This window comes from Brachyistius frenatus, unplaced genomic scaffold (genome assembly GCF_029030835.1).
Source record: "Brachyistius frenatus isolate BFR_SWC_R1_liver_20210118 unplaced genomic scaffold, ASM2903083v1 Contig_34, whole genome shotgun sequence".
Taxonomy (NCBI): Eukaryota; Metazoa; Chordata; class Actinopteri; family Embiotocidae; genus Brachyistius; species Brachyistius frenatus.
In genome coordinates, this window is record NW_027210633.1 from 2,093,903 (window position 1) to 2,119,636 (window position 25,734).

At 41.7% G+C, this 25,734-nt stretch overlaps 2 protein-coding genes across 2 annotated transcripts; both read right to left on the bottom strand.

The window, feature by feature from the left end:
• Nucleotides 1–6,233, bottom strand: pcolcea (procollagen C-endopeptidase enhancer a). Its single transcript, XM_069700639.1, has 9 exons — nt 6,072–6,233; nt 3,699–3,807; nt 3,349–3,607; nt 1,476–1,600; nt 1,247–1,383; nt 857–1,155; nt 705–782; nt 423–593; nt 1–325 (listed from the first exon to the last, which is right to left on the bottom strand). Exons 1-9 carry the CDS (start codon nt 6,161–6,163, stop codon nt 195–197), a joined length of 1,401 nt encoding a protein of 466 aa, XP_069556740.1. The 5' UTR covers nt 6,164–6,233; the 3' UTR covers nt 1–194.
• Nucleotides 6,234–10,706: 4,473 nt separating this feature from the next.
• Nucleotides 10,707–22,669, bottom strand: LOC138622114 (vesicle-associated membrane protein 2). Its single transcript, XM_069700647.1, has 5 exons — nt 22,250–22,669; nt 17,215–17,317; nt 16,733–16,891; nt 16,181–16,232; nt 10,707–15,958 (listed from the first exon to the last, which is right to left on the bottom strand). Coding segments are annotated over exons 1-5 (333 nt in total). The 5' UTR covers nt 22,252–22,669; the 3' UTR covers nt 10,707–15,941.
• Between the last annotated feature and the right edge of the window lie 3,065 nt (nt 22,670–25,734).

Genomic DNA, 25,734 nt, shown 5'->3' on the forward strand with positions numbered 1-25,734 from the left:
TTCAAAGAGATATGAAACCTTTATTCAAATATAAATTAACAAGGTTTTGCAGGTGTTTGAATAAAACAATGATTTGTTTTCATGGTATTGGTATAAAACTGAAGTTATTTTTTTTTTCCTGTAATACTGTGCTTTAATAGATCTGAATTTCACATTTAAGTGTCTGGATTTGTGTGTTTGACAGACATGTGAGGTTAACATGGCTGGTTGTTGATATTCATTAATAATCTGTGGTGTTGCGCTTTGTATGGAGCTGTGAATGCACCAGGTTCCAGGGTACCACGTCCATCTCCATCCACTTGACCCATGATGATGAAGTTGACTCCTGTCAGAGAGGGAGAAATATGACCAGAAGGCTAAATCTGGGTTATGTTTTTTGAGGTTTATTATCTGTGGTGAGTGTGAGTTCAAGACGTTCATACCTCTGCGGAGCAACGGGCACTTCTTGCACTGTGACACCAGCTTCACCGACATGGTCTCTCCAACCTGTGTGATGGTTAGCCGACCAGCCTTGTAGGCCTTAATGAGGGAGACGCCAACGTGAAGAGTACCTCGGGGCCCCGGGGAAAGAGAGGTCACCTTCCCGGTTATCACTGGGAAAAAAGGAGAGCTTAGTCAGAACACAACATCTGATTGGTTGTTTTATGTGTGTGTGTGTGTGTGTGTGTGTGTGTGTGTGTGTGTGTGTGTGTGTACACGCTTACCAAATTCGCTGGCACAGAAACTGGTCTTGATGGTTCCATCTCTTTTACAGGCTTTGGCACAAAGCGGATTTTGAGGGACTAAAAAACATAGAGAAAGTGCATTAGATCCTGTAAAGACACCTTCTGACACACGTGTACACACTTTCACCCACCAGGCCTCTTTCCATTTGGTCTCGACACGGTCACCCTCCTGTCCTTGTCTGTAGTGCCCTGTCCTCGGCCTCTCGTGGGCTTGACCGGTCTGATTCTCTCGGTGGGCTTAGGGGGAGGAGGAGGTGCGTATTTGGTGGTGGGGACGGGCGGCTGTGCGTTGGTGTACCTCGTGCCGGCTCCTGGTTGCACGTGAGAACCGCGTCGAATGCTGGTGTAGTGGGCGAGGAAGCCGTCAGATGTCACGCTGAGGTCAGACACAAACTGGACCAGCAGCACGTTGCCGCTGGTAACGAACGGCCTAGACAAGACAAATAAAAATGATGAGGTGTAAAACTGAGAACACTTGTTTTAGAGGTATTTTAAAGGCTTTAGAAATATCTGCCACGTACAGCGGGGCCTGATCGCCACAGTGTCGTCCAATAATACGTGAGTCATCTTTCTCTCCACCATTGAAGAATGCCACGTAGTCAAACCGGCAGTAGGTGTCCGCCTCCAAGACAAACTTATCAAACTTCACTTGGATTACCTGTTGCCCAAATAGAAACAGAAATATGACTTTACAAGATCACTTAAAGTAGAATTAAATGTTTGCATGCAGGGAGTGAGTGTGCCACCAACCATCTCGGGTTCCACGGTGATAAGCCAGGAGCAGGTTGTTCCCGGTGGGTATTTCTTGTCAGGCCAGTTGGGCGTCTTGATCTCTCCCTGGGCCTTTGTCATCTTCCCTCCACAGAACTGTTGGTCTGAAACAAGTCACTGCATGAGGATAATGAATGAAGACAACATAATCACAGATTCACGCAAAGAACTGACCTTTCACCCAGAGTTCACTGTTTATTTTTCCTGATAAACTTTTGACTTGGAATCGGATGCATTTTTTTTAACATGTGTCAAATGAATCACACTTTCTTGGAAGTTAAAGCTCCTAGTTGCACAATGAATCTGTCCAGTTGGCAGAATCCAAAGTTTTCATTGGCAAAAGTCATTGTGAAAGCTCCTGGATTGTAGTATGAAATGTCCGAACCTGTGTGATTCTCCGCGCATTACATCAGTTTTCATGACTGTACTAATAACTTTCCTTTCCTTCTATCACAGTAGACTGTAGAAAGACAACAGGACATGTGAGGAGAGGGAGGTGGAACAAATGGGATCAGAGTTCATGGGTGGCACCTACATTTCTAGGACACCAAGCTGCAATCCATTCATCAGTCCACTTATTATGTATATAACTGCTTTATCCTAAACAGGACCACGGGGTCTGGAGCTCATCACAGCTGATACAGAAAGACGGATAACTTCTCACACTCATACTGACGCTAACAGCCAATCTAAAATCAACAAACATGCATTACTTTGGACTGTGGGAGGAACCTTATTGCTGTGAGACGACAGTCCTAATCACTCCCCACTGCCCCTACGTATAAATAACTTAAATCTGTTATTAATTAGGAGTATTAGTATGAACTTTTTGTATCACTTTTGAGTATAATCAAATCTGTGATATTTTCTTCATGGGTGTTTAGATCTCTGTCCTTCCAAGCAAAAGAAAAGGTGACAAAAAGCTATATTTCCTGGCCTCATAGAGAAAGCGTTATTGTGTTCAATGATAAAAGGAAACTCCACAAGATTTCATTACATTCACAGTGCTAGCAAGTTGTGTTTTCCTCTTGAAGCGGAATGCCTTTCAGATAAAACTTCAGCAGAAGTCTCAAATGGTTAACGACCAGCAAGTTAATCTAAACTAAGCTGTTGGGTAGCTTCAGTCAACTTTTGTAAAACAGGTACTTGCAAGTTGTGTAAACCAGATGCAGCCCCAAGAGGCTCCAAGATGTTTTGGTCACAAATAATCATCTGTCAGAAAGTTTATTTAGCTTTCATTAATAATTTGCTAAGGGAGACTAATAGTGTAAAAAGAGGGCGGTCTCCATGTTCGGCCTCTAGTTAGTTCCACTAGTCTCCTCACTACTACAGCTAACTGTGTGAGCTCGGAGAAGTAGAAAAATCCTTTTTTTTTTCTGCACTGTAAACACTTCAATGCTTCATTAACATTATTATAGGCCATTAATAAGAAAATATTTGGGGGTTGCCACATTGTGAAAAATCCCATTGGCTGGTATTTATCATTACTATCAGATAACAATGGAGTAATGAATATTGTTGAGGTATTAATTTATTCTAATAATTTGTTAATAAATTCAAATTTGGGTCCAGACTCAGCCTCTGCAGTCTTTTCCCAGAAGGAAAAAAAAACAACTTTTTAAGAACCTGGCGACCCAAAAGTTGCATTAAAAGCTTCTTTGAAAAGCTTTAGTAATTATAACTCATTTAAGCAATAAATCAGCATTTTGGGAAAGTAATTCACATAATGTAGAATCATACTATTTACATTAATAAAGCTGTTAGTTCAAAAGTGCAAACGCTCGGTGGACATGACACACTAATGGAAAAAAACAAAACAAGTTCATCATCAGTCTAAAATGTGGCCACATACCATCTACATAGGGTTTGGTTCCGCTGAAATAGGCCACAAAGCCTCGACTCTGCGCCGCCTCATCGGTCACCAGCTCCAGCATCATGGTGTTTGTGGTAGAAATTAGAGTACCAGGCCGGAAAGTTCCACAAAAACGACCCAGTTTTTGCACCAAGTTGGATTGGCCATTGTAAACATCCAGATAGTCATAGCGACATTGTGAGTCAGCCTCCAGGTCAAAAATGCGGAAGGAGAGCGTGACCACGTTTCCCTCTGGGACCTGTAAACCAGAGAGATCATCCGTGAGTCAGAAACACTGGAGGACTGAGTGATGAGGGAGTCGGGATTTCAGACAAGCTGCAGTGACTCACAGTGATGTGCCAGGTGCATTTGCTGTTGGGTTTGTAGAAGCTTGGGAAGCCTTCACTGCCAACAAAGCCTGAGTCTGAGACCAGGTCTCCTCCGCAGTAGAACACAGGCCTGTGATGAAGACAGTGGAGGAAGAGGAGTGAGCATTTCAGACAGGACTGAGGCAGTATAGGTCATAGAATCCGATCAATACAACTCCACTGAGACTTTCTGAACTCCCACAGATACGACAACCTTCCTGCCGGCTGCGTCTTAACAGAGATCTCACTGGGAAATTTACTGGGAGAATTGAGAGCACTGATAATAAACGGGGAATTTCATTATCTGGTGATTAAACCACAAGTTATTTGCTTGCAAAGGGAGTCGATTTATCCTGGCGCTTTATTTCCCTAATTAATATGAGCAGTTAAATTGCTAAAGACCAAAGCAGGAAAAAAAGGAAACAGTAATCAAACCATAACTAAGTCAGAGGCGACAGTTTAAGCTCTGCAGCAGGAACATACAGTTGATTTATTATGACAAACCCTTGTTTCCTCATACTCATCCATCTCAATCATGTCATGACATCGCCTAAGAGTAGATTTGGGGTCTCACTTTATTTAATGCTGATACTGGAGGCTATGCATGGAGCCCAAAAGGGTTCAATATTAAATACAAAATTAAATAACAGTTGATGGGGGAAAAAAATTAAACAATACTTTTACAAATATGAATAATTGGTGAAATAATATCAAATGCAACACATCACTCTTATTTTCATAACAACTGAGGTTCACAGGAGTTAATTTCTGGCTAACTAGCCTGGTAGGGTTTTTAGCTTTGTTTATTTCAGCTAATGTTAGTTACGTCTTTTTGATTCTGAAGATGTTCCTCTGAGCGGGTCACCTTGTTAGCCAGCTAGGTAACAGTACCAATGAAGATTTTAAAAACTAGAGGTTTAGTTTCTGAGTATTGTGTTTATTCATAGCATATAATTGGTTGATTCATGATGACTGACAGAAGCTAGATGGTTAAATTTGGTAGCGGTTGTTGAGCTTGCGAGATTAAGAGAGGCAGATGGTACATGATTGATTTAAAAGTGACTGTTAACACGACTGTCATCAAAACTGAGACTATGAACACAAACCTTTTAGAAGCAAAACTCTTACTATGAAAAGAAATGATTAAATAACATTTTATAGAAGTCAAACTGAGTTCTCTCGAGTTGCTTCATTCATATATTTACACATTTTCTGTTATAAATATTGCCATTGTACATTATAAAAAGAAAAGAAAATTTACCACACTACAATGAGGTCACATTTAACTACAATTTGATGACAAAAAAAATAAATAAAATGATACAAAATTATGTTCAAACTAATGTAGCAGGGTTTGAAACTAGCCATGAACTTCTGCTTTAGAGCCACAAAAAAAACAAAAACAAAGAAGAATGAACAAAATGGTGTCACGGCTCTTGAATTTTTTTTTACTGAGCTAACCGACGAGCACATTTTACAGCTGACTGACTATTTCAACCTCCTAGTTATGCTGTCACTTCACCTAATACATTTTGTTGCTTTCTAAGCCCTCACTGAGCTCACTGAATGTCAGGGCTCATTTCACAGAAAGGAAAATTTCCTATTTCAGGCCTGCTGCCAGCAGGGACACATAAAATCCATTTGTAAACATGTGAGCAGAGAAGAATGTGCTTGATATTATAAAGCTTTTTTTTTGGAGGGGTGGGGGGCTTTTACCGTCTGTTTGTGGTGTGCAGAGTTTTGCAGAGTTTTTGGCTCACCTGCAAAAATTGTGTTGTTTTTTTATGAGATTTATGAGATTTAAAAAAAAAAAAGTGGGAAAAAATTTTCTGCCATCCAACATTTGGAGAGTACACAAACTGTCGGAAGTAGTAAACAACAAAGTGGAAGACCAAACTTTGACGCAATGGAAAAATATTTTCTCTCAAAGTGAGCGCTCAGAAAGCAGAACCCCAGCAAAGTCAGACGGCTGCTGACTTGAGCCAAAATATCCAAAGACAGAGCCAAGTTTCTGTGATTCGACGCAACCGAAAGCATTAACATCTGTGGCAGCTCAGCCACCGCAGAGTCAGCGTGCCTCGTATCATGAGCCAGAAACCAACAGGATGACTTTGTGCCCAATCAAACGGCGAACTGGAAAGAATGTACTTCCAGCAACAGGACAGCCAGCCAGAACTAGACTGTAAAGAGTATTTTGTATCCTCAAGCTGCAGGCTGTTGTGAACTCAATTAGTTGATCTCTATTAAAACTAAGAAAAGTATCCTCACCTCAAGTGTCTACAAAGTCAAATAAAGGAGGACTACAATTCATTTAAAGAAGACACTTTCTACACGTGACACAAACTGCGAACTTACCTGCTGTGATTTGTCTGCTGAGCTTTCGTCCATCCTAAACTCAGAGACAGGAACACGGAGAGACCCCAGACGCAGCCCACATGCATCATCATGATGATATGCTCACAAAGCAGAGCAGGCTAAAGGGAGAAAAAGGGAGATGGCAACAGGAGGCAAGAGGTGAAAGACAGAGGAGGGGAGGAGGAGGAGGAGGAGGAGGAGGAGGAGGAGGAGGAATGAGGAGGAGGAGGAGGAGGAGGAGGAGGAGGAGGAGGAAGAGGCCATTCGCTCGGGATGGGCGGAGAGAATGAATGAGTGGGGAGGAATCAAAGACGGATGGAGGGGGGGTCGTGAAAGGATAAGGAGAGAGACAAAGATGCTGTAAGGACAACAGTGGTGAGACCGAGCCGGAGGGGGCGTGGGGGGAGGGAGGGCAAAAGGAGCTCTAATTAAAGCCAGATGTTTCCTTGAAAATAACCATCAGAGAAGTGGCATCGAGGCAATTAGGGCACAGGAGTCTGGCATCAGAGGTTCAGTTAAAAGAGTGTTTTTAAACAGCAGATGCCACTAGTTCTTCACATGCTTAAACCATCAGGTAAGAGAAGCTTGAAATTTGGTTTGAATGGCCGTTAATGTCCATCCTGTGTCTGGCTTGATCATTATGCGGGGTGCACGCACAGGTGGAGGCAGAGCCTGAGGCACTAGCACTCAAAAAGAAAGGGCCATAAATCTTTACATTCCTCAGCCGGCCGGAGGTGAGGCCTTTCATTTACTGCACACAATGTTTTTCTTCATAAAATCGTCAAGTCAGGCCATCTAGTTCAAACAAAATACGCACAGGATCCAAAAGAAGTTGTAAAACGATTTCTAAAGTGTCATAAAACTAATGATCTCTCTCCTCATGTTTCCTGAGCACCAGGAGCTCCTTTAGCTCCACAACTCAGAGAGCGTCTGTTTACCCTTCGCAATCCACCATAGCAAGAATAACACTCAAGATGGGGGAGTATTCTGTCTCTGTTAAGATTTGATGATGAGCCAACCCTCTGGCCTACATTACTGAGGCCTGTGGAGGGGATGCTGTCGCAATGATGCCATAAAATCTGCCACTTTCACAGAGAGGACACACCTTCGATGAAAGCCTGGAGCGAACAGGACAGACAAAGGACAGAGGTAAAAGCACAAAGCACAAAGAGAGTGTGTTTCCAGCTGCATGCGGCCCACTGTTTTAGTAAGGTCTGATGTTACATTCTCGTTTGGGCTCTCCTGCTTTGCTTGAAATTGTTTTGGTGCAGCAGGTAAAAGATCTGAGACAGCTTTCATCAAGGAGCAGGAGAAGTGAGCGTCCCCTGCTCCCGCCGCCTTGTGTTTTGCCGTTAACCCCAAAAGTCATGATAAGAATCAGCAGGAGCAGGAATGCACTGGTGTGCAAGAGTCTGCTGGGGGGCGGGGTGGAGGGTGGAGGAGGAGGAGGAGGAGGAGGAGGAGGAGGAGGGGGGGGGGGAGAGCGACTGAGCACAACTGTGCAGCCACCGCCATTATGTGTGGGAGCAGCAGTGACCTTTACACTCAGCTGTAATCCAAACCCAGAGTGTAGGTTTCTGCAATAACTCCCGACGAACCCTCCAAGCTGGACCCACATTCCTTTTCGTGGAGTCAAAAAGGGAAGAGCAGCGGGGGAGTGGATGACTGTTGTGGAGGGATGTGTAAGGGAGGAGAGGAGAGGAGGGGCCGGTTAGGTCAGTAGAAATGGAAGACAAACTTAAAACGATCGGACAGAACGACAGTCTGTAACGAAGTGAAAGCTGTTTTTGAATGCACCCCGGAGGCAGGTCATGTTCGTGCCTCCCGGAGCCAACACATGACGGTTATTGCTCCACACACTCCCCTCCGCAAATCACTCTCCTATTATGTCCGAGCTAATCTCTCTGGGATTCATGAAAAAACACAGTTCAGCTGTACAGTGACTGATGCCGGAGAGGAGGGAAACGAGATGAAAGTAAAAGTGTGCGGCCGTGTGAAGAAGGTGATGGTCGTACACGGATCGTTTCACAACAATCTTCGACCCGTCTGTTCTCTGTAAATTGCGGTTCCTCTCAAATCCTCTCTGCAGTTTAAAAAGAAAAAAAAAAAAGATCCGTCTTCCAATTATGCAGCGCGGCACAGTTACAAGCCAAATTTCACGTGGTCTCAACAATAAATAGAAACAGATGCACCGAGGTGAAGATGGTAACCTGCTTTGTCTGCTCCCACAGATTTAAGGAGGGGAGTCGATGAGGCGTCATAACTTTTTCCCGGATTCACTTCATGAGAAAAATATGATAGTGTACGAATAATGTGCCAAAAAAAAAAAAAAAAAACCACGCAGCACCTAATCTGGCACTAACAGGATGTCACACTGAAGTCCAATCGGACACCGAGGGACCCTGACAAAGCATCATACTTCTCTCACAGATGATGAGGCAACACATACTCTTTTGCCATTAAGTCCGGGGTAAAAGTAATGACAATATCACAGCTAGGAAAAAAAAAAAAAAGAACATCCCTTTCACAATGGAAACAGCAATGAAGCCTCTATTTTTCTAAATTTGCAAAAAAAAATGAAAAGGACAGTGGAAATGAGAGACATCCTCCAGTCATGCTTCGTGACTTTGTGTTCACTAATTGGCCAGAACATTGTGGTGGATGTAGTGGAATTGATGTTCCAGATGCTACTTGCAAATAAATATATTTTTTTAAAGCAACAGCTTTTCCCACTTTGTATACTTTCTCCGTGGATTTTATTGTATAAGTCAGACTAACAGATCTAGAAAGTATCGACCATCTCAATCTATATTTTTGATGAATGTTCATCATCGCCATCCTCACAAACGTTTGTGTTAAATATTGTGGTTTTTTTGGGAGTTTTATTTTTTGTTGCTGTTTGCATGGAGAGACCCGCACATGAAGACATACGCGGTTATATGTAGAGATGGTAAATAATGGAGGTGTTATGGGGATGTTTTGTGTGACAGAACTAAATCAACATCGGGCTCTGAACACTGGCAGGCAGTTTTAATATCAGTGGATTCATTACGCGACACGTCTGAAACCTGAAGTTTTTCCAGTGAAGTGGTGACACCTGGTGGTGAAAAATGTAAACATCTTGGACGGTGGGTTCGTGACTCCTGGCTCGTACGGTTGTATTAATGCTCATCCCCCTCACCCCCCACACCCCCACACACACAACCATTTAAATCATATAATATCGTTTAATACCAATATGTTCTATAACCAGACGTTGTAATGTCATTTCGTGCAATAGCAGTGTGTTAGTGTTGTGCTTTGGACCGGTCGACCGGATGTGGAGTTCGTTCGTTCATTCAGCCAATCAGAGAGTTTTGTTGCTGATCGAGCAAATGACCAATTGAGAGAAATGCCAGCGCTGCAGTCGATGTGTCAGCTGTTCTTCACCAATACGAATGAAAACTCGATACGTGTGCGAAATGAAACGTCACTTTTTGTGTGTGTGTGTGTGTGTGTGTGTGTGTGTGTGTGTGTGTGTGTGTGTGTGCCTATTTGCATTGCATTAGGGAGAGCTCGGCGGTGTGTGTCGGTTTAGACGGTCTATATGAAATGTACGCGTTACGGAGTAAAAGATCAAACGAAGGGAGAGCAGGAAACGTGGCTGTAGAGCTTGCCCGCGACGTGCGCTTCAAAATAAAAGTCGCCGGAAGTGACGCTTGAAGATGTTACGTTTTCATTAGACAGTTAAGGCCGTTGGGATGTGGTCTCATAACTGTTGTTGCAAGATCAATTTGGTTAATAGTAATGAAGTACAAAGGGATAAAACGGTTTATTTGTTGTTGTTGTTTTTTTTAAACCACTGCCTTTGTGGAGATGGGAGTCATTATAGGTCTGGCTCACACCGGTGTTTAACCAAGCTGTGACCTATCATAATGTATTTTCATGAGTGTTATGAAGAAAGGTTTCCCCTTTTGGTGTTCAAGGGCTCAAAAACCTGATTGCTATTAACGAAAATGGTTAAGACACAGAGGTGGTCACTAATGTAAACAGGGGTTATAGCACAGACTGCGGTGCACAGGTGGGTCTGTGATGCAACCCAGCTGGAGATATTAACGTAATCCTTTGGTGTCACAGAATCCGACAGGTTCAAGATTGTGGTTTATCGAGATACTGCGGAGGCACAGTTTTAGGCTACAGTACACTGTATCACTGCATTTAGCCTGATTTATACTGGATCACTTGGAATAGAGGTTTACTATCTCTCTGTAGTTGAAGTTTAAAACCTGCATAAACATTTAGATTACACACAGACACAGATCAGTTAAATACAACTATTGTGCGTGCTGTGAAGATTTCAGTCACACGAATTTAAGAATCGGTTATCGTGACCTCCATCACGTTATGGCTCTTCTTACTGTTTGAGAGAGGATTACAGTTTCAACAGCAGATAGATGGGACGTACCATTTGTGCGTTTGAGTGTGTGGCCTCATAACTGGTGTACGTGTCAGTCTGTGAGAGTGTGAGTTTTAGGGTGTGAGGGTCAGTGACGGACTATAAACAAGACTCTGGACGAATGCAGAAATGTGCACTTTTATGGCTCCAGGTCTTCATGTATTTTTGGCACACTTACAAGGATCAATTAAGGAAAGAGGTTTATGTTTGTAATAAATTTATGCTTATTCACACAGGTCAGATAAGGTCCCAGAATTGCAGTCAAAATTGCATCTTCCCATTGTTGCACACCCACAAAAGCACATGAAGCACACACAAAAGTACAAGTTGTCATAGTTACTGTTTTTCCAATATACATATATTTCATGATGTTCATCAATATAATAAGACATTGATAGATTTACACTACAATTATTTTATGTACTTTAGTTTTTCATTCAGTCTCCTCTCCTTTACGTTGAGTCAACCTTGTTTAGTTTCTAATCCCATAACCAAATGACAGCACAATAAATCTATCAATAAATAAAAGAAAAAATAAATAAATAAAACTTGAGCACATTGCCCGTGAGCCTCCAGTCCTGTCCCTCCTGTAAGACCAGATGAACAGGGGCAATATGGGCCTGCATCCCAAAACAAAAACAAAAACAAAAACAAAAACACTTCCCAAGAAGAAATCAAAGTCTTTCCTCAAAAATAAACAGATTTAAACAAAAAATAGATCTTGTAGATACAAACGGCAATTTGATGTAAACTGTAGAATCATTCCAAGCGTTCTGGACAATTGAAGGTAAAAATACTTTTCCCCCTCCCCCCCAATAACTTCCCTTTTTTTTAATTTTTTTTTTTACCTTTACCCATCAGTGCTGACACATAAATAATTCAGTGACATCTGGAGTTGTTACTGGACGGATGCAAAATAAAAACACAATATTCGGTTCAAAAAAATAAAACATGTTAACAGATGTTGAGCAGAATATTGTACGTTTATAGCCAGCCGGAGAACATTCAGAGACTCAAAAGGTTCCCTCCTGTTGCTGCGTTCATCCCTTTTGGGGGTGTTTGCTAAATGTTGGGAAGCATCCTGCACATATTACACTATACCTTTGGGTCTTCTGTCGGCCTCTTTCTTTCTGCTCGTTTCCTTTCAAGTTTGAATTACAAGTTCGCGAGTCATAACTCAAACCTGGATAAGACTTCTTCCGTGTTAGCGACCCCCCCAAACGACCTGAATGCGGCATTGAGATCGCTGAACAGTCCTCGAGGTTGACATAAGACAATATCCTCCATCGACACAAAGTTCCCATCCCTCCGAAATGAACGAATCACAACAGAAAAAAAAAAAAAAAAAAAAGTGCCACGGTGTTAAAATATATGCACTTCTTTTTCATACAGACAATAAAGCAACAGAAAATAAAAAGAGAGCACTCGCTTCATTTTCACTATTGTGACCGAACTCGGTTGAGCACTCACAGGACAACAGTTGGATTTATGGAGAACACAGAAGTCCTACCCCAATCAGTAGTGTTATTTCACTTCAGTCCACTGTGTGGTTAACCCCTGTAAGATGGCTAAAAGGACCACATTTATAACCCTTTAAGGATTTTATATTGCCTAAAAAAAAAAAAAAAATCTAAAAAAAAAAATCCAATTTTACAGTTTGCTTATATAGTTTTTGTCCTCATATATATTTTGGTAAATTGCTAAGACCTTAAACCTGAGGATATAGGACCCCCTACCCCCCAAAACACCCCCGTATTACAACACCAAACGATGCAGATTTGTTATGCTTTTCTTGGTTATGTCTAATAGCTATAGTTAGTTTGTATGTCTTTTCCTTTGAAAACATGGCAGCACTATGGAGACACAGAAAAAAGAAGACTTGTGCTATAATTAGTTACAGGATCATGTGTCTAAAAACTTGTTACGGATTAAAGAGGCTCCTCAGACCTGGGTACACTTGATGAGGGGAGACTGTATTTGAGATTTGAAGCATGCAGTCCTCATGTTTTGGTTTAACTTGCATATGTTCGAATGGCACACTCACAAGCCAAACTGACGCGCCACAGAAATAGTGTGTCGTCGTTAAAAGGTCCTACAGACAGGGTCACGGTGTAAGCTATTTAAAACAGACTGGGATAGGTCAGATAACCTGTTTCTCTTCGCTTGTTTTTGATGGCAATAATTGGCAGCGTAAGCATGGAAGTCTGGTCTTTGGTAATCTTCTGGAGTTTACTTTTGGAGAAAATACATGTCGGGGGAGGAAGGGGGGGGGGGAGCGAAGGAGGAGCAGGCTTTGTTAAGGTTGGATTCCTTTCTAATAGAACTGGCCGGCAGGACTGCAGCCTCTCTGCTTGTGTACTGCAGTGATCAAGGAAACAACACGCCCTCACTGAGATTTAAGCGGCCTAAGCTGTCGGGATAAACTGGGGATATTCCCAAGACAGAGCTATTCTAACACACACACACACACACACACACACACACATTGAAGCACCTGCACACACACACACACACACTGAATCACCTGCACACACACACACACACACACTGTAGGAATCTGAATCAGTGAGTTGAGCAAAGGGGGGCAGGTGTGTCTACTCAGCTGGTGGTGAAGATAAAAAGTCATGTTCAAAAGAGACGAGGCCACCAAGGCTTTACACACACTTTTTTTGTTGTTGTTGAAATATTGTAATTCTTCCTGTGTGACTTAAAAAGTACATTTATACAATTAAGGATTGTTAACAGTGGCATTAGTGGCCGTGAATCTTCCTGCACACTTAAGAAACCTCCATTTCACCAAACATAGATTTGACTGAGTAACTAAACTGCAACTATTTCAGAGCTTTGATTTACCACAACCACAAGAGAAACTTTGAAGTCCTGCTGTGGTTGGAAGCAAAGTGGTTTCAAATCCCCCCCAAAATGCCTTTTTCAGTTTGAAGGAATTTCATATTCATGCCTTCTCAAGCTCGTGTGAAAGGCCTTAGTTTGACGCTGCGTCCAAAAAGTCCAAACTTAAGTGCATCGTATCGCCCTGCTCTCCTGCTCATAAAGTAGCCAAAAGGGTATTATACACAGGAGAAGATGCCGAAATAAAAAAAGTCAGAGAATAGTTCAAGACCAAACCAGTGAGGGCACCAATGAGGGAAACAACTGCAATAAAGATAGAAGCCTCTCCCTTGATGCTTGGCAGTGTATAACGCACAGAGCTGAATTACAAAAAACACAGCAGACAAGCGGTAAAGAGGAGCTCGCTGCTGTCGGCAGCAACTGGTACTGATCGCCCCACTTCCTCTTTACCTGTCTGTTCCACACAAAAATATACTATAATTAAAAAATAGAATCTATTATATTTAAAAAAGAAAAAAGGCCTTAACTAGAGGGAGAAACACTGAGACAGAACCACTGCGCTAGCAAAACACTCTTCTTAGGAATGCTACCATTTTATGAACAATTGCTTCTTGTCGCCGAGCTTTGACGGCAAATTTCTGAACCTACCTCAAAGTTAGCAGACTGCTGGACTAAAACGCAAACTGTGAATTCTCGTCACTAGCCTCCGTCCCTGTTCCTGGATCTGCAGGGCTTAATTGTCTCTCTCTCTCTCTCTTTTTTTTAATTTTTTTTTAAATTTTTTTAAATGTGCTCTTCATGTGGAGAGGTTTTGCTGCACCAAGATCTCCTATGGCCAGGCTATGGACCAGCCAGACAGCGCCATCAAAAACAAGGTTGTTTGTGCATTTTAAACAGATTACTTTTCTGCAGTCAGCCACTCCCCCGACACCGACTAAAACGTGCGGAGGGGTGCTTGACTGGAAATAACCTACAGTAAGAAATGACTGAAGTCTAAGGCTTTTCAGTGTCCACAAAGGGGAATGGGTGAGATTTAGCCTTTGCTTCGCGGCAATTAATCAATCAGCAATTTATGCAACGGTACCGTTTCATCCCCTGGCCTTTTTCCAGCCCATATCCACAGTTTAATGTGAACACATCTCCACAGTATATTGTGTGTAAAGTGTAATGTTGAGATAACATCACTAATATTACAAAAGAAAATCCTTTGGACAGATTGAAAGGCTAATCCCGTCTATCCAAAATGTACCCTTACAGCTATATAACTAGGACTATTTTCTCCTATGGTTTGCATGACCGACGTTTTCGACACAAGTTTCATCGCATGTATTTTTTTTTTTTTTTCCCCTCAAAGATACTTACACTTACATGTGCTACAGTAAGAGCGTTTGCACTAGACTGCAATGAAGGAATGTTTTCGAAATAAGACACTACGTAATATTTAAATAAATTAAAAAAAAGAAACATCTACAGACATTGGTCCGACTGTACTATGGCAGTTTTGAAATTATCAGAAGAAATTGAGGTGTCCAAGCATGCCGAGAGACAGAGGAGGATCAGGGCGTTAAAGACACTACAGATGAATGGCGTTAAAGAGAGAAATGTCAAAAGACAAATGGAGGCAATCAGATGGACGGGGATGATGATTGCTAGAGATTAGTTTCACAATTCATGCAAAAAAATTTTTTTTATGTCTGATCATTATTAGGGAGCATTAACTCTCTCAAAAAGCCACAAAAGAAGCTAAAACTTGATTTTTTTTTTTTTTAATGGTATCAAGTTATAGAAAACTGGAGCTGAACTCAGGAGTAACCTGGGGAATTTTTAAGGGCAGTTCAGTCTGTAAAATAGCTCCAATTACTGTGGCTTGATACCGGAGTTTTTAGCACAAGTTTTAGTTCTCTGACTTATTATTTTGGACTGTCTTGGTGGGTACGAGTAACACAGATTAAAAAATATAATTGGTATTCCAATTAAGTTAAATGGAGACCGACTCCCCTGTGCAAAAGTACACCAAAAAGAGAGAATAAGCAGGAGACAGACGGATGATGAGAACATGCAAAATACACACTTCTATTAATAGGCAGTAGTTAACGCTGAAGCATACGTAAAATTAATACAAAAAATAAAAAGTACAAAATGCACACACACACACACACACACACGCACACACACCTACAAAACAGTATATATCAGAATAAAACTCTACAAATAACTATATATATATATCAGTTATGTAACAATTATCGCCAATCGTTGTTTCCTTTTCTGTTGTTGCGTCGTCACAAGTGTTTGGTTCTCAGTATGGCAGGTTAGAAAAGCCAAGAGTACCCAGAAAGGAGACAGGGCCACACACTCACAGGACAAATATTGACAGGGGTCCAGAGGCGAGGTGGTGGAAGTGGGAGAGCCATGGGGCCCTGAAGGGTTGAGGGGTGTTATATCGAGGCTAATCGGGGAGATATTTATCTATATATATATATCATAAATTAATTATCTGTGGTTAATTTCGTCATCAATTCGAGGTTTTTTTTTTCTTCTGCAGTAAGGAAGTTGGGATCAGACTGGGGTAGGAGCAACTCTTCTTAGGTGCTGAAGTACACTGTGGAAAGAAAGAGAAAAAAAAAGAAGAAGAAGAAGAGGAAAAGTGATTCAGTCTAGTTCATCATTTTGTATTTTTCTGCAAGTAAGAAAGTGAAAAGCCAGCGAGGCAAACGGTGTCAACAACATTGTTTCGAGAATTTAAAAAAAAGCTATTAAAGCAACATGTACTTTACCGAGTAATTCCGTTGAGGTAACTGCGTAAAAATCAATGTGTTCTTACCAATAATGACGATGAGGACAATCAGGCATATCACACCCAGGATAATCATCATCTGTAGTCGGTGAATGGTCAGAAAAGAAGTCATTAGAAACAAAGTCTCGACCACCACTTCAATCTACGTAAACAAAGTCTTAAAAGTACCAAAAACATGAAACCGAGTCAACCGTAAACTGTATGTAGTTCACTCCTTCATTACCATGAACACATCAACATCTCACCTGCCCGAGGGAATTCTTTTTCATGCTCATATATTCTCAATTTCTCTCATCTTTTTTGCTCCCTGGCATGAAGTGGCAGCACAGTGATTCTTAGCTCATGCCATTGTGTAATCCCACGATGATGTAGATGATATATTTCAACCTTCTACCCCACAACAAGTAGTTAAAACAAAAGCGATGCTTGTGATCGAAGCCGAGAGCAGAAATCGACATCGGCTACACATTCCTGGAGCCTCTGCTGTTTTGTTTTTTTTATATTATTATTTGTAAACAAGACAGTCTGAGGCGGCTTTAATAAACCCATATTCCTGTAAGCATGTCTGCATATCCTCACCTTGGCGTTCTTCCACCAGTATTTATTCTTCAGTTTCGCAGCGCTGGTCTCAAACTGAGAGGCTCCAGCCTGCAGGGCGTCAGCCCTGTCGTCCAGTTCTGACAGCTTCTGATCACGCTCCAGAACCTTGTCCACGTTTACACGCATGATGTCCACCACCTGGGGAACGACACGGGAAGCAATGTGGCGTACTCAGCGACCGAGACGGGATGACAGCGTGCGAGGGTTCGACAGGACGGAGCAGGACTGATCGACGCGAGCTGCGACTGGAAGTCGCGCCGATCGACAGTTTGAATCAAGACGCAAGCGATTTACAGTCGAACCCAGATGTGTGTGTTTATGTTCAGTTTGTTTAAGTACGTGGGGAAAGCAGAAGACTGAGTTACCTCAGGCTGTTACGTGACCATTGAACGGGGGTTGTGGAGGATCTATCCGGGATCCTGACTTGACAGAATATGACTTTGTGTTCGCCGCGTACTCACCTCGTCCACCTGTGCCTGCGTCTGCTGCAGACGGCGGTTGCTGGTGAGGTTGGGAGGGCCCTGACTCCCTCCCTCTGGTGCAGGAGCTCCGGCTGGGGCAGACCTGATCATAAACAAACAAACAAACAAATACAAATATTTAGTTATTCATATTGGATACAACATAAATGACTTAACGACGCAAACGAGAAGGACCGATGTTCTCCATTCACAAAAAAGGAAAGGCTGCAACAAAAGGAGAAAAAAAAAGAAAGAAGAAAACGTTTGTGCTTATTACAACATGTTACTTGATTGCAAAATTGTTTCAGTGTGCAATAGCATGTCTAATTCCGCCTGTCTCGATTAAACAAATAAACTTGAAATAATTTTAAAAAAAAAACCAGCTTTAACACAAAGTAACCTGATCAATAGTGGGAATACATATCAAACGTCTCAGATGGCTTTGCCCCAGTGTTGCGCTACATTACATCATATAGATGATACACCATACGTTATGTACTCCGGGAAAAGGTGAAGCACAAAAGGGGAGGTCACAAAACACATCACTTGAGACAGTCCTCATTTAATACTCTTCTAGTTGTTATTTAATTTGTCGACAGAGTGGGGAGTTTCTCTGTGAACTGAGCAGCACTGGGAGCTTTACAATAATGGTTCTGTAACTGAGACACGACTGTCACAGTAGCTGTATCAGAGGGAGGGAAGAGCGCTCACAGTAACATGGTGACATCGAGATTTAAGGCTGGATCAGGTCTAATTTGGAACATTTTGAGTCTTCACCGGGTCAAGCAAAGACATTCAGCAGGATTTCATCAATGTATTGGCAATATCATCAGGAATATGTGGCAGAGGGCGACAGAGTTACACTCTATTACAAAAAGAATCAACAAGGCTTTACAAAAGTCAAGTTGATTTGTCATGAGCTGTTGTATTGTGGCCTACATAGACCTATTCTTTCGGAAGCACTGTGCAGAGATAATGACCTCAGTGAGAGACAGAGTTTAAGTGAGAGTGTCATCTAACACTGGAGAGTGAAAGCTCCATGAAAAATGCCTTTCCCTCATGTTAACATGGTTCTAGTGCCAGACTGCTCTTTGCTGCAAGAGGAGCAAATACACCAGAACAATTAAGGACATCTACCATTCATGAATGGCTTTTATTTCTTTGTTCTTTTCTTTAGTGGATTTGAAGGTGAATCCTTTTTTCATCAAACATCTGTCTTTGATTGTGTAAATCGTACGTGAATGACTGAAAAACAGTAACTATAACTGTCATGATCCCAAACCAATGAAAAATACAGAGCACGTCATCATGTAGCAACTTAGCCACCATCTTCCTACACAAACAATACTGTTCTCCTGATTCTCTGCCAGGCTATCCTTTTTTTAAACATTAGAAATCATAGAAATGCACTTTTACTTTTATTTTTCTTCAGAAATGATTATTACCTGGATTCATATAATAATAAAATAAAAATAAAAATTCAAAGAGGTCACAAAATGGGTATATAAAAAAAAATACTATTCATAGCCATCCCTAAATATACGAGGATGTTTACCAGTGAACGTTATCTTCAAAATAACATCTCAGCTTTTGTTTTTGGAAAGGACTAGAATTTGTCCTTGATGATACCAAATGTGCACAACATGTATCTCTATTTCCAGGTAAGACTCTTTTCTGTACAGTCGTACGACTGCTGGTGGAAGCATTTTGTTTTTGTGGTAAATCAGTAGAGGCACAGTTGTCTAATTTAAAGATGGGAAATTTCAGCCTGCATATTATCAGCGAGCACAATTACAACCACACAAAGCAAGCATAAAAACATCAAATACATTTTCTATCAATAATAATATGAGTCCTTATCACATAAAACTCAATAGAGCAGCAGATACAAGTACAAGAAACCATTAAAAGCCTTAAAATACTTCCATTTTTTCATGGCGTGTGGAGCTCAACATGTTTAATCCGTCATATATTTGTATTGTTATCTATCAATCCAAATGAAATCAACAATCACAGAGTGAAACTGTAAACGTGCACTCTATGATAAAGCTATGGCCATCCTGATGAATATGCTGGAGTTGTAACTGAACCATTCTGGTAGCGCGAGACAAAACTCTGTATAAAGGTCACCTTTACACGCTCACACATTACTAATCCTCTAACAACAACAAATCCCTTCAAATAGTAGGCCTGATGGTGCTGGTGGTCTCGATCAGCTGCCAATCAGGCCAAAGAAAAGGACACAACAAAACACTCCAGGCTACTTTTGAGAGCTATATTACATTTTTATTTCTTAAAAGACTTTGTATATGTAGAAAACATATAGTGCAAAAAGCTAAAGATTTTTTTAATTTTTTATTATTCCATTCACTGCTTAATATTAAACTATATAACATCTATCTCATTAGTGTAATTCTTCTATCCACTTGCCAGCAACGAGTTTTACCATAAAGTGTGTGCAGAGGTTGACACCGTCATCACACGTGACCTGGCACCAGGAAGAGTTCCTAGTGGAGGTGACAAGGTTTCTCACCAGCTTCCAACATCCTGTGAAAACCGCCTATTGCATTCATTCCAGCCGGGTGGATTAACTGTGTCTGATTTGTGCCACTGATGAATAATCTTCACTTTTAATTGAGGATGATGTTGAAATGATACATTTCTTGCTTTGACATCTTGCATTCGAAATATGTTTAAAACAATTTTAAAAAAAGACACATTTAGGCCAGAAATTGCTCTATGTGCAATTGTTCAGGTTTTACCCCATTTTCCAGATAATGGAGAAAACAACAAAACAACAACGCAAACAAAATGCAACAGGAACTCTTCTCTTGCTAACCCTGACACGCTGGGTCTGTGGGGTTTCACATCTTTCTCTCTACAGTCCACTGCTCATGTCAGATTTGCCATGAAAGCTAAATATATTCAACCTTCTTCTTTCAAGACACAGCTTGTATAAATAGCCCTGGCCCGTGGTTTCCAGAGAGGGCTGCTCCAACATTGACGGTTCTATTTAAGAGTTTCAGGGGCCTCTGATGAAAAGAGTTTCAACAATCACTGTGTATCCTACAAGAATAGATAGATAGATAGATAGATGGATAGATGGATAGATAGATAGATAGATAGATAGATAGATAGATAGATAGATAGATAGATAGATGGATAGATAGATAGATAGATAGATAGATAGATAGATAGACAGACAGACAGACAGACAGACAGACAGACAGACAGACAGACAGACAGATAGATAGATAGATAGATAGATAGATAGATAGATAGATAGATAGATAGATAGATAGATAGATAGATAGATAGATAATAAAAGTCAAATCAAGCCCTCGGTCTAATGGATGTGGGTTTGGATGGTCACTGTCATGGAAAAGCATGCTGTCTGACTTTCAGGACTGGAGAGCGACATTTCAGCACTGGACAGCGCCACAGCAGCCCAGACAAGAAACTGTGCCATCCCAGCCTCTCTGGGCTTATTCTGTTTGATCCGAACCCACATGACTTTCATTTCTGACCATCTCCACACACACACACACACACACACACACACACACACACACACACACACACACATCACGTCTACATAATGACCTGTGAAACGGGACGAGCACGACGGGCCTGTAAAAAAAAAATACACCTAGCACATCGAGGGGCGGGGAGGTTCCTCTGGGGGGGGTTGGATTGGAAGCACTGGGATGTACAATCATAACCACATTTGGAGAGGATGTTCACAGACGTGAGGATGATGCCACCGTTGAATGGTATGTCGTGTCAGGCCGTTTCAACCCGCCTGCTATGAGAGGACTGACAAGACGAGGCTGTCACTGGCTACCTCTCCTTAGCCTTTATACATTTGCATCATGTCCAGTGGAAAACATAAAAGGTGTGTGTGTGGGGGGAGGGGGGAGGAGGTGAGAGAGAGAGAGGGGGGGGGCAAACAGGACAAAGGAAGAACGACATTTTACACAGTTCGTTTGGCCCTGAAGACGCAGCCAGCCTGAAATATGGTGAGATATATAGATGTCCGCCCTCGCACGACAATCGACGACATACAGTAGGAGGCTCGCTACCCTCCCTCCCCCTCCTCCCCCTCCCCCTCCCCCGCTGTATAGGGCTGCACATATCACTAGGCCTAAGCCTAATTCACGGCTAATAATATCAGCGTCCATACCCGACGTCGAATAATGGCGACGCTCTCCGTGTCCAACAGGCTGCGTTGGAGACAGAGACAAGACAGACAGACAGAGACAGACAGACGCTGCTGAAGCAGCTGGTGCGGCTCGTTCAACATGATGTCCTTGCTGTTTCTAACAATTAGCCTCTAATCGTCACCTGTGGTTCAGCACCACGAACACGAAGCTGTGGAAATGTTCGTCGAAGGTGTGTGTGTGTGTGTGTGTGTGGGGGGGGGGGGGGGGGGGGGGCTTCATTTCACACGACGTTTTCTGCCTGTAGTTTTAATTAGCCTGTGGGTAATCACACCGACGGTGTCCTTTTCAACTCGAACCAGTCCAAACTGGATCAACAACAAAATAAATAAATAAATAAATTAAATTATTAAAAAAAAGTGCGTGCGTGTTGCGCTGGCTCGAGTAGAAACCCACCTGACGACCAAACGATCGTGAAAATAAGGAGACGATCAATAAACACGGAGCTCGTTCACCGTGTTAAAACCCGCGAGACAAATAAGGCCAATAATGTGCACCGCGTCGGATGAAGCCTCCGTCTGCTCCAAGGTTAGGCCGACGCGCTAGCCTCACGTTCGGGTCACATTACGACACAAGACAGCTGTGAAATGATATCAACAGCGATATTTATTTGTATTTATTATTATTTATTTTTTTTAATTTACAATGATTTACAAGACAGCCGCGAAATAGCCGCAGTGTCCGAAGGGGTTTAGAAACACAACAGCCCCGTTCAGACGCGGCGAATCCAAAATAGCCCCGTCGAAGAGGACAACGCTCGTTCATAATTCAATTAAAAACACGAATAAAAGCTCTGAAAACAACGTCGCACTTACATGTTCCTGGTAGTGGGAGCTGGACAGCTGCGCTTTGAAATCCGGACTGGAAAATGTTAGCGCGGACTGAGCGGCTGGCAGATGGATGTGGATGTGGATGTGCGTCCTGCGCTCCTCTCTACCCTGTGGCAGCCTTCGGTTTGGTTATCGTGGCGTCTCCCTGCCTGTATATCATCCGAGGAGGAGCACTGGCTTGTATCTGCCTCTGAGATGCGTCCCCTCGCTATAAAAGCCTATTTATTTTCTTTTTTTTTTTTTTCCGGTACTCCTCCTATTTCTACGGCGATGCGGCACCTCGCAGGCTGATACTGGAGCCCGGCGCTGTCAGGAGTCCGTGCGGTAATGAAGGTGTAATAAACAGCCGCCTGGATTAGGTGGACAAAGATGGCTCGGTGACGTCAATCGCGGCGAGTTTCATGTTGAAGCGTGTGGCCGGAGATCTCCAACACACCGTTTTAAAGCGCGCTCTTTTATCTGGGGGATGGCAGCTACTGGGAGACAACTGTGGTTTTTTTGTTGTTGTTGTTGTTTTTTTTTTTTTCCCCCAGACATTACATGTCACGGTCATGCTTGGCTTTAATGCTTCCGCAAAAGGGGGATTATTTTGCATCCAAAATCTGTATGTCAACAAAATGGCGTTCCTCGAAAGGGGGTGTGGCGAACTCCGCAGTTGGGTGCCTGTTATTCCTCATAGTAAATATGGACGTGGACGGAGTGGAGAGTACACCCTGAACGCAATGTGCCAACCCTTCGTCCGAGGAACAAGGTTTCCCTGTTTTTACATTAAGACGAGCTCTTTTCAGGCATCGTGTTCTGGAGCTTGCCCCCCCTGCCCCCCCCTGGAGGCCCCGGGGAGCCGTCCTGCTTCCCCGGGAGGACTTCCAAGAGTTTCTCAAGAAAAGTAAAACAAAAATGATGAATGTTTTTTTTTCTGATACCCGTATAGATTTGTAACTAAATACTGGGAATCATTACAACTTATTTGGAGAATGGACACAATTAATTTAAAATAGAATTATTATATTTACATTCAGGGACTTTTTGCTTTTGAAACACCTCTTTTACAAAAAATTTTAAAATGTGTTTTAAAAATGATGACGATTGTTTAATGATGTGGTATATAATGATTTCTTTTTTTTTTATATATATTGATGTGTGTCCAATTGATACTAGAAGACATTGCACAAGGCCTATAGTCTTTAAGGAAGTTATCCAGACCAGCCAATAAAAAAAACATTACAAATATTCCTTTATGTCTCTATTTTACCATCGACCGAGTGTGATAACTAAATTCATTATCTTCAGAAATATCGCAGGGAAAATACAAATAAAATATGACAATGATTTTAAGAGGCAGCATTGTTCTCAACAGATTTTTTTTTTTTTTTTATCTTTGGCCAGTATCATGTGTGTTTACAGGAATAAATACACGAAGATACAAAACCGTTTTAAAAAGCCAGCACTGAGGCAGATGTTTGAATGCCGGAGTTGACGAGCCTAAATCAAAATGCAGATAGTGTAATTTGTTTTTGTACATCCAATTGTATGATGTAACAGGTAATTAACATGGGAGGATTCAGGTTAAATCCAGTAATCCAAACATCAAGTTACATCAAACCTACTCAACCTAACTTGACCCCAATTGTCACATCAGCTGCTTGTTCTGCAGCATGAGTCACATGGTGCGACTACACAGACTGAAATCTCTTGCAAGACTGAACATAAATGTCGGAGGTTTTCTGGAGGGGTTTCTAGTGTAGTTTGCATAGCGTCCATTAACCTTATGTGGTTACACATTACGGTTTACCTTATAATTTTACCTGATGTTTGTCTGTAATAAATGACAATTATTACTTTTCAAATTGTATTTCTTTAGAAAGAAAACGTAAGCTTCTCTGTATGGTAGAATCAAGATGAAAGCGTTACAGGTAGGTAGGTAGGTAGGTAGTTACTTTATTAATCCCCAAGGGGACATTTTTTTCGCTACAGCAGCATTTATAGATACAGGAAAGATGAAGATGAAGACTAGAACCCAAAGGAAGACAACAGTGTGTGTGTGTGTGTGTGTGTGTGTGTGTGTGTGTGTGTGTGTGTGTGTGTGTGTGTGTGTGTGTGTGTGTGTGTGTGTGTGTACTCTGTTGTCTGTGTAAACGTGGGCATGTAGCACATTTATTATTCCCAGGATTTTTAGAGCGGTGTTGTTTGGACAGAGAAATCAGAGGCTCCGCATGGTTTTTTACATCTAACAAATAGCCACTCAGTGAAACACATTGGATGAATGTAGGGTTATTAAAGGAGGCTTCGCTATATTGGAAAAATGACTGAATGTAACTAATGATTAAATATAGGCTGTCTTTTTTTAAACCTGTATTTTTAAGATTTGATTAATTCAGGGATCAATACAGTTAACTAATTTCATGATCATTAAACAAGCAAGTGAGATCAAATCAGACATTGGACCTTTGAAGAAGCAGCGCAGATTTGAAGCATTTCTACATTCAAATATGTACATGTGGCTAAAGATTAAGGAACAAGAGGGGCCTTGTTGCTTGAAGTCAGGCAGGTGGTGTTTTTGAGTTATATCTTGCGCTGCTGCGGGTTTTATTCATATTCACCTCATTTAATTGTCCATTTTTTGATAGCATACATAACCCAATTACATATGCTTCCTGCAACTACAACAGGTCACGACACATGTTGGTGGGTGTTTTTGCCACCAGTGACTAATGGCCTTTTAAACTGGCAATATATTCTCTGGGCAGCTGTGGGAGTGCAGACTCGACCACATGGTGGCACCAAAGGACAGCTTTATTCCACCGCCTCCTCCCTGAGAGTGGGCGGATGTTATGAGTAACCGCCCCCCTCACTGTGGTGACCTCAGCTGCACAGCATCCTCTACATCATCACATCTGCCACATCACAGACATTTAAGGTGCCTACAAATTTGAGCTGACTCAACTGGTTTTTAATCACGACTTTGTTCTGTTTGCATTTGTTTATGTAAAGAATCCTGAGACCTGAAGAGAAAATACAACACATATTTAAATCTTTGCAAATTAAGCTTAAATGTTTAAACTGTTGACGTTGATTGACGTTTGTAAAAATTGAACTTTAAGTTGCTTGCAATCATGGTTGTAGCTTTCCTCGTTCTCCATGCGTGTACAAGATTCTGGGCAAGAAATATAGACCACAATTGCCAATAACGATCAAATTTGAGGACTTCTAAGGGAATATCCCCTAATGTATTTACATCCAGTACATCATGTGCCTGTTCAAATGCATACTGAATATAATAAATTCTTCCAAACTAGACAATGTCATATGTATGTATGATATTTTCACACATTTACAAGGAATAATGTAGTTTCATTTCATTAAATATACATTTATGATATTTCAACTAGGTAATAGTGCAAAGCTGAACTGGATGGAAGCTGTGATATTGTCATGCATAACCTGTCACTATTTCTCACACTGTGAATGAG

What these genes read in the sequence shown, in the direction of transcription:
- LOC138622114 (XM_069700647.1), bottom strand. An exon ending in CGCAGGCACAGGTGGACGAG is followed by an intron (nt 16,892 to 17,214) that starts GTGAGTACGCGG and finishes GTCGTTCCCCAG; the next exon opens with GTGGTGGACATCATGCGTGT. An exon ending in ACTGGTGGAAGAACGCCAAG is followed by an intron (nt 16,233 to 16,732) that starts GTGAGGATATGC and finishes CACCGACTACAG; the next exon opens with ATGATGATTATCCTGGGTGT.
- pcolcea (XM_069700639.1), bottom strand. Translation starts at nt 6,163, where the DNA reads ATGATGATGCATGTGGGCTGCGTCTGGGGTCTCTCCGTGTTCCTGTCT. An exon ending in AATGCACCTGGCACATCACT is followed by an intron (nt 3,608 to 3,698) that starts GTGAGTCACTGC and finishes TCTGGTTTACAG; the next exon opens with GTCCCAGAGGGAAACGTGGT. An exon ending in TGTGGCGATCAGGCCCCGCT is followed by an intron (nt 1,156 to 1,246) that starts GTACGTGGCAGA and finishes TGTCTTGTCTAG; the next exon opens with GCCGTTCGTTACCAGCGGCA.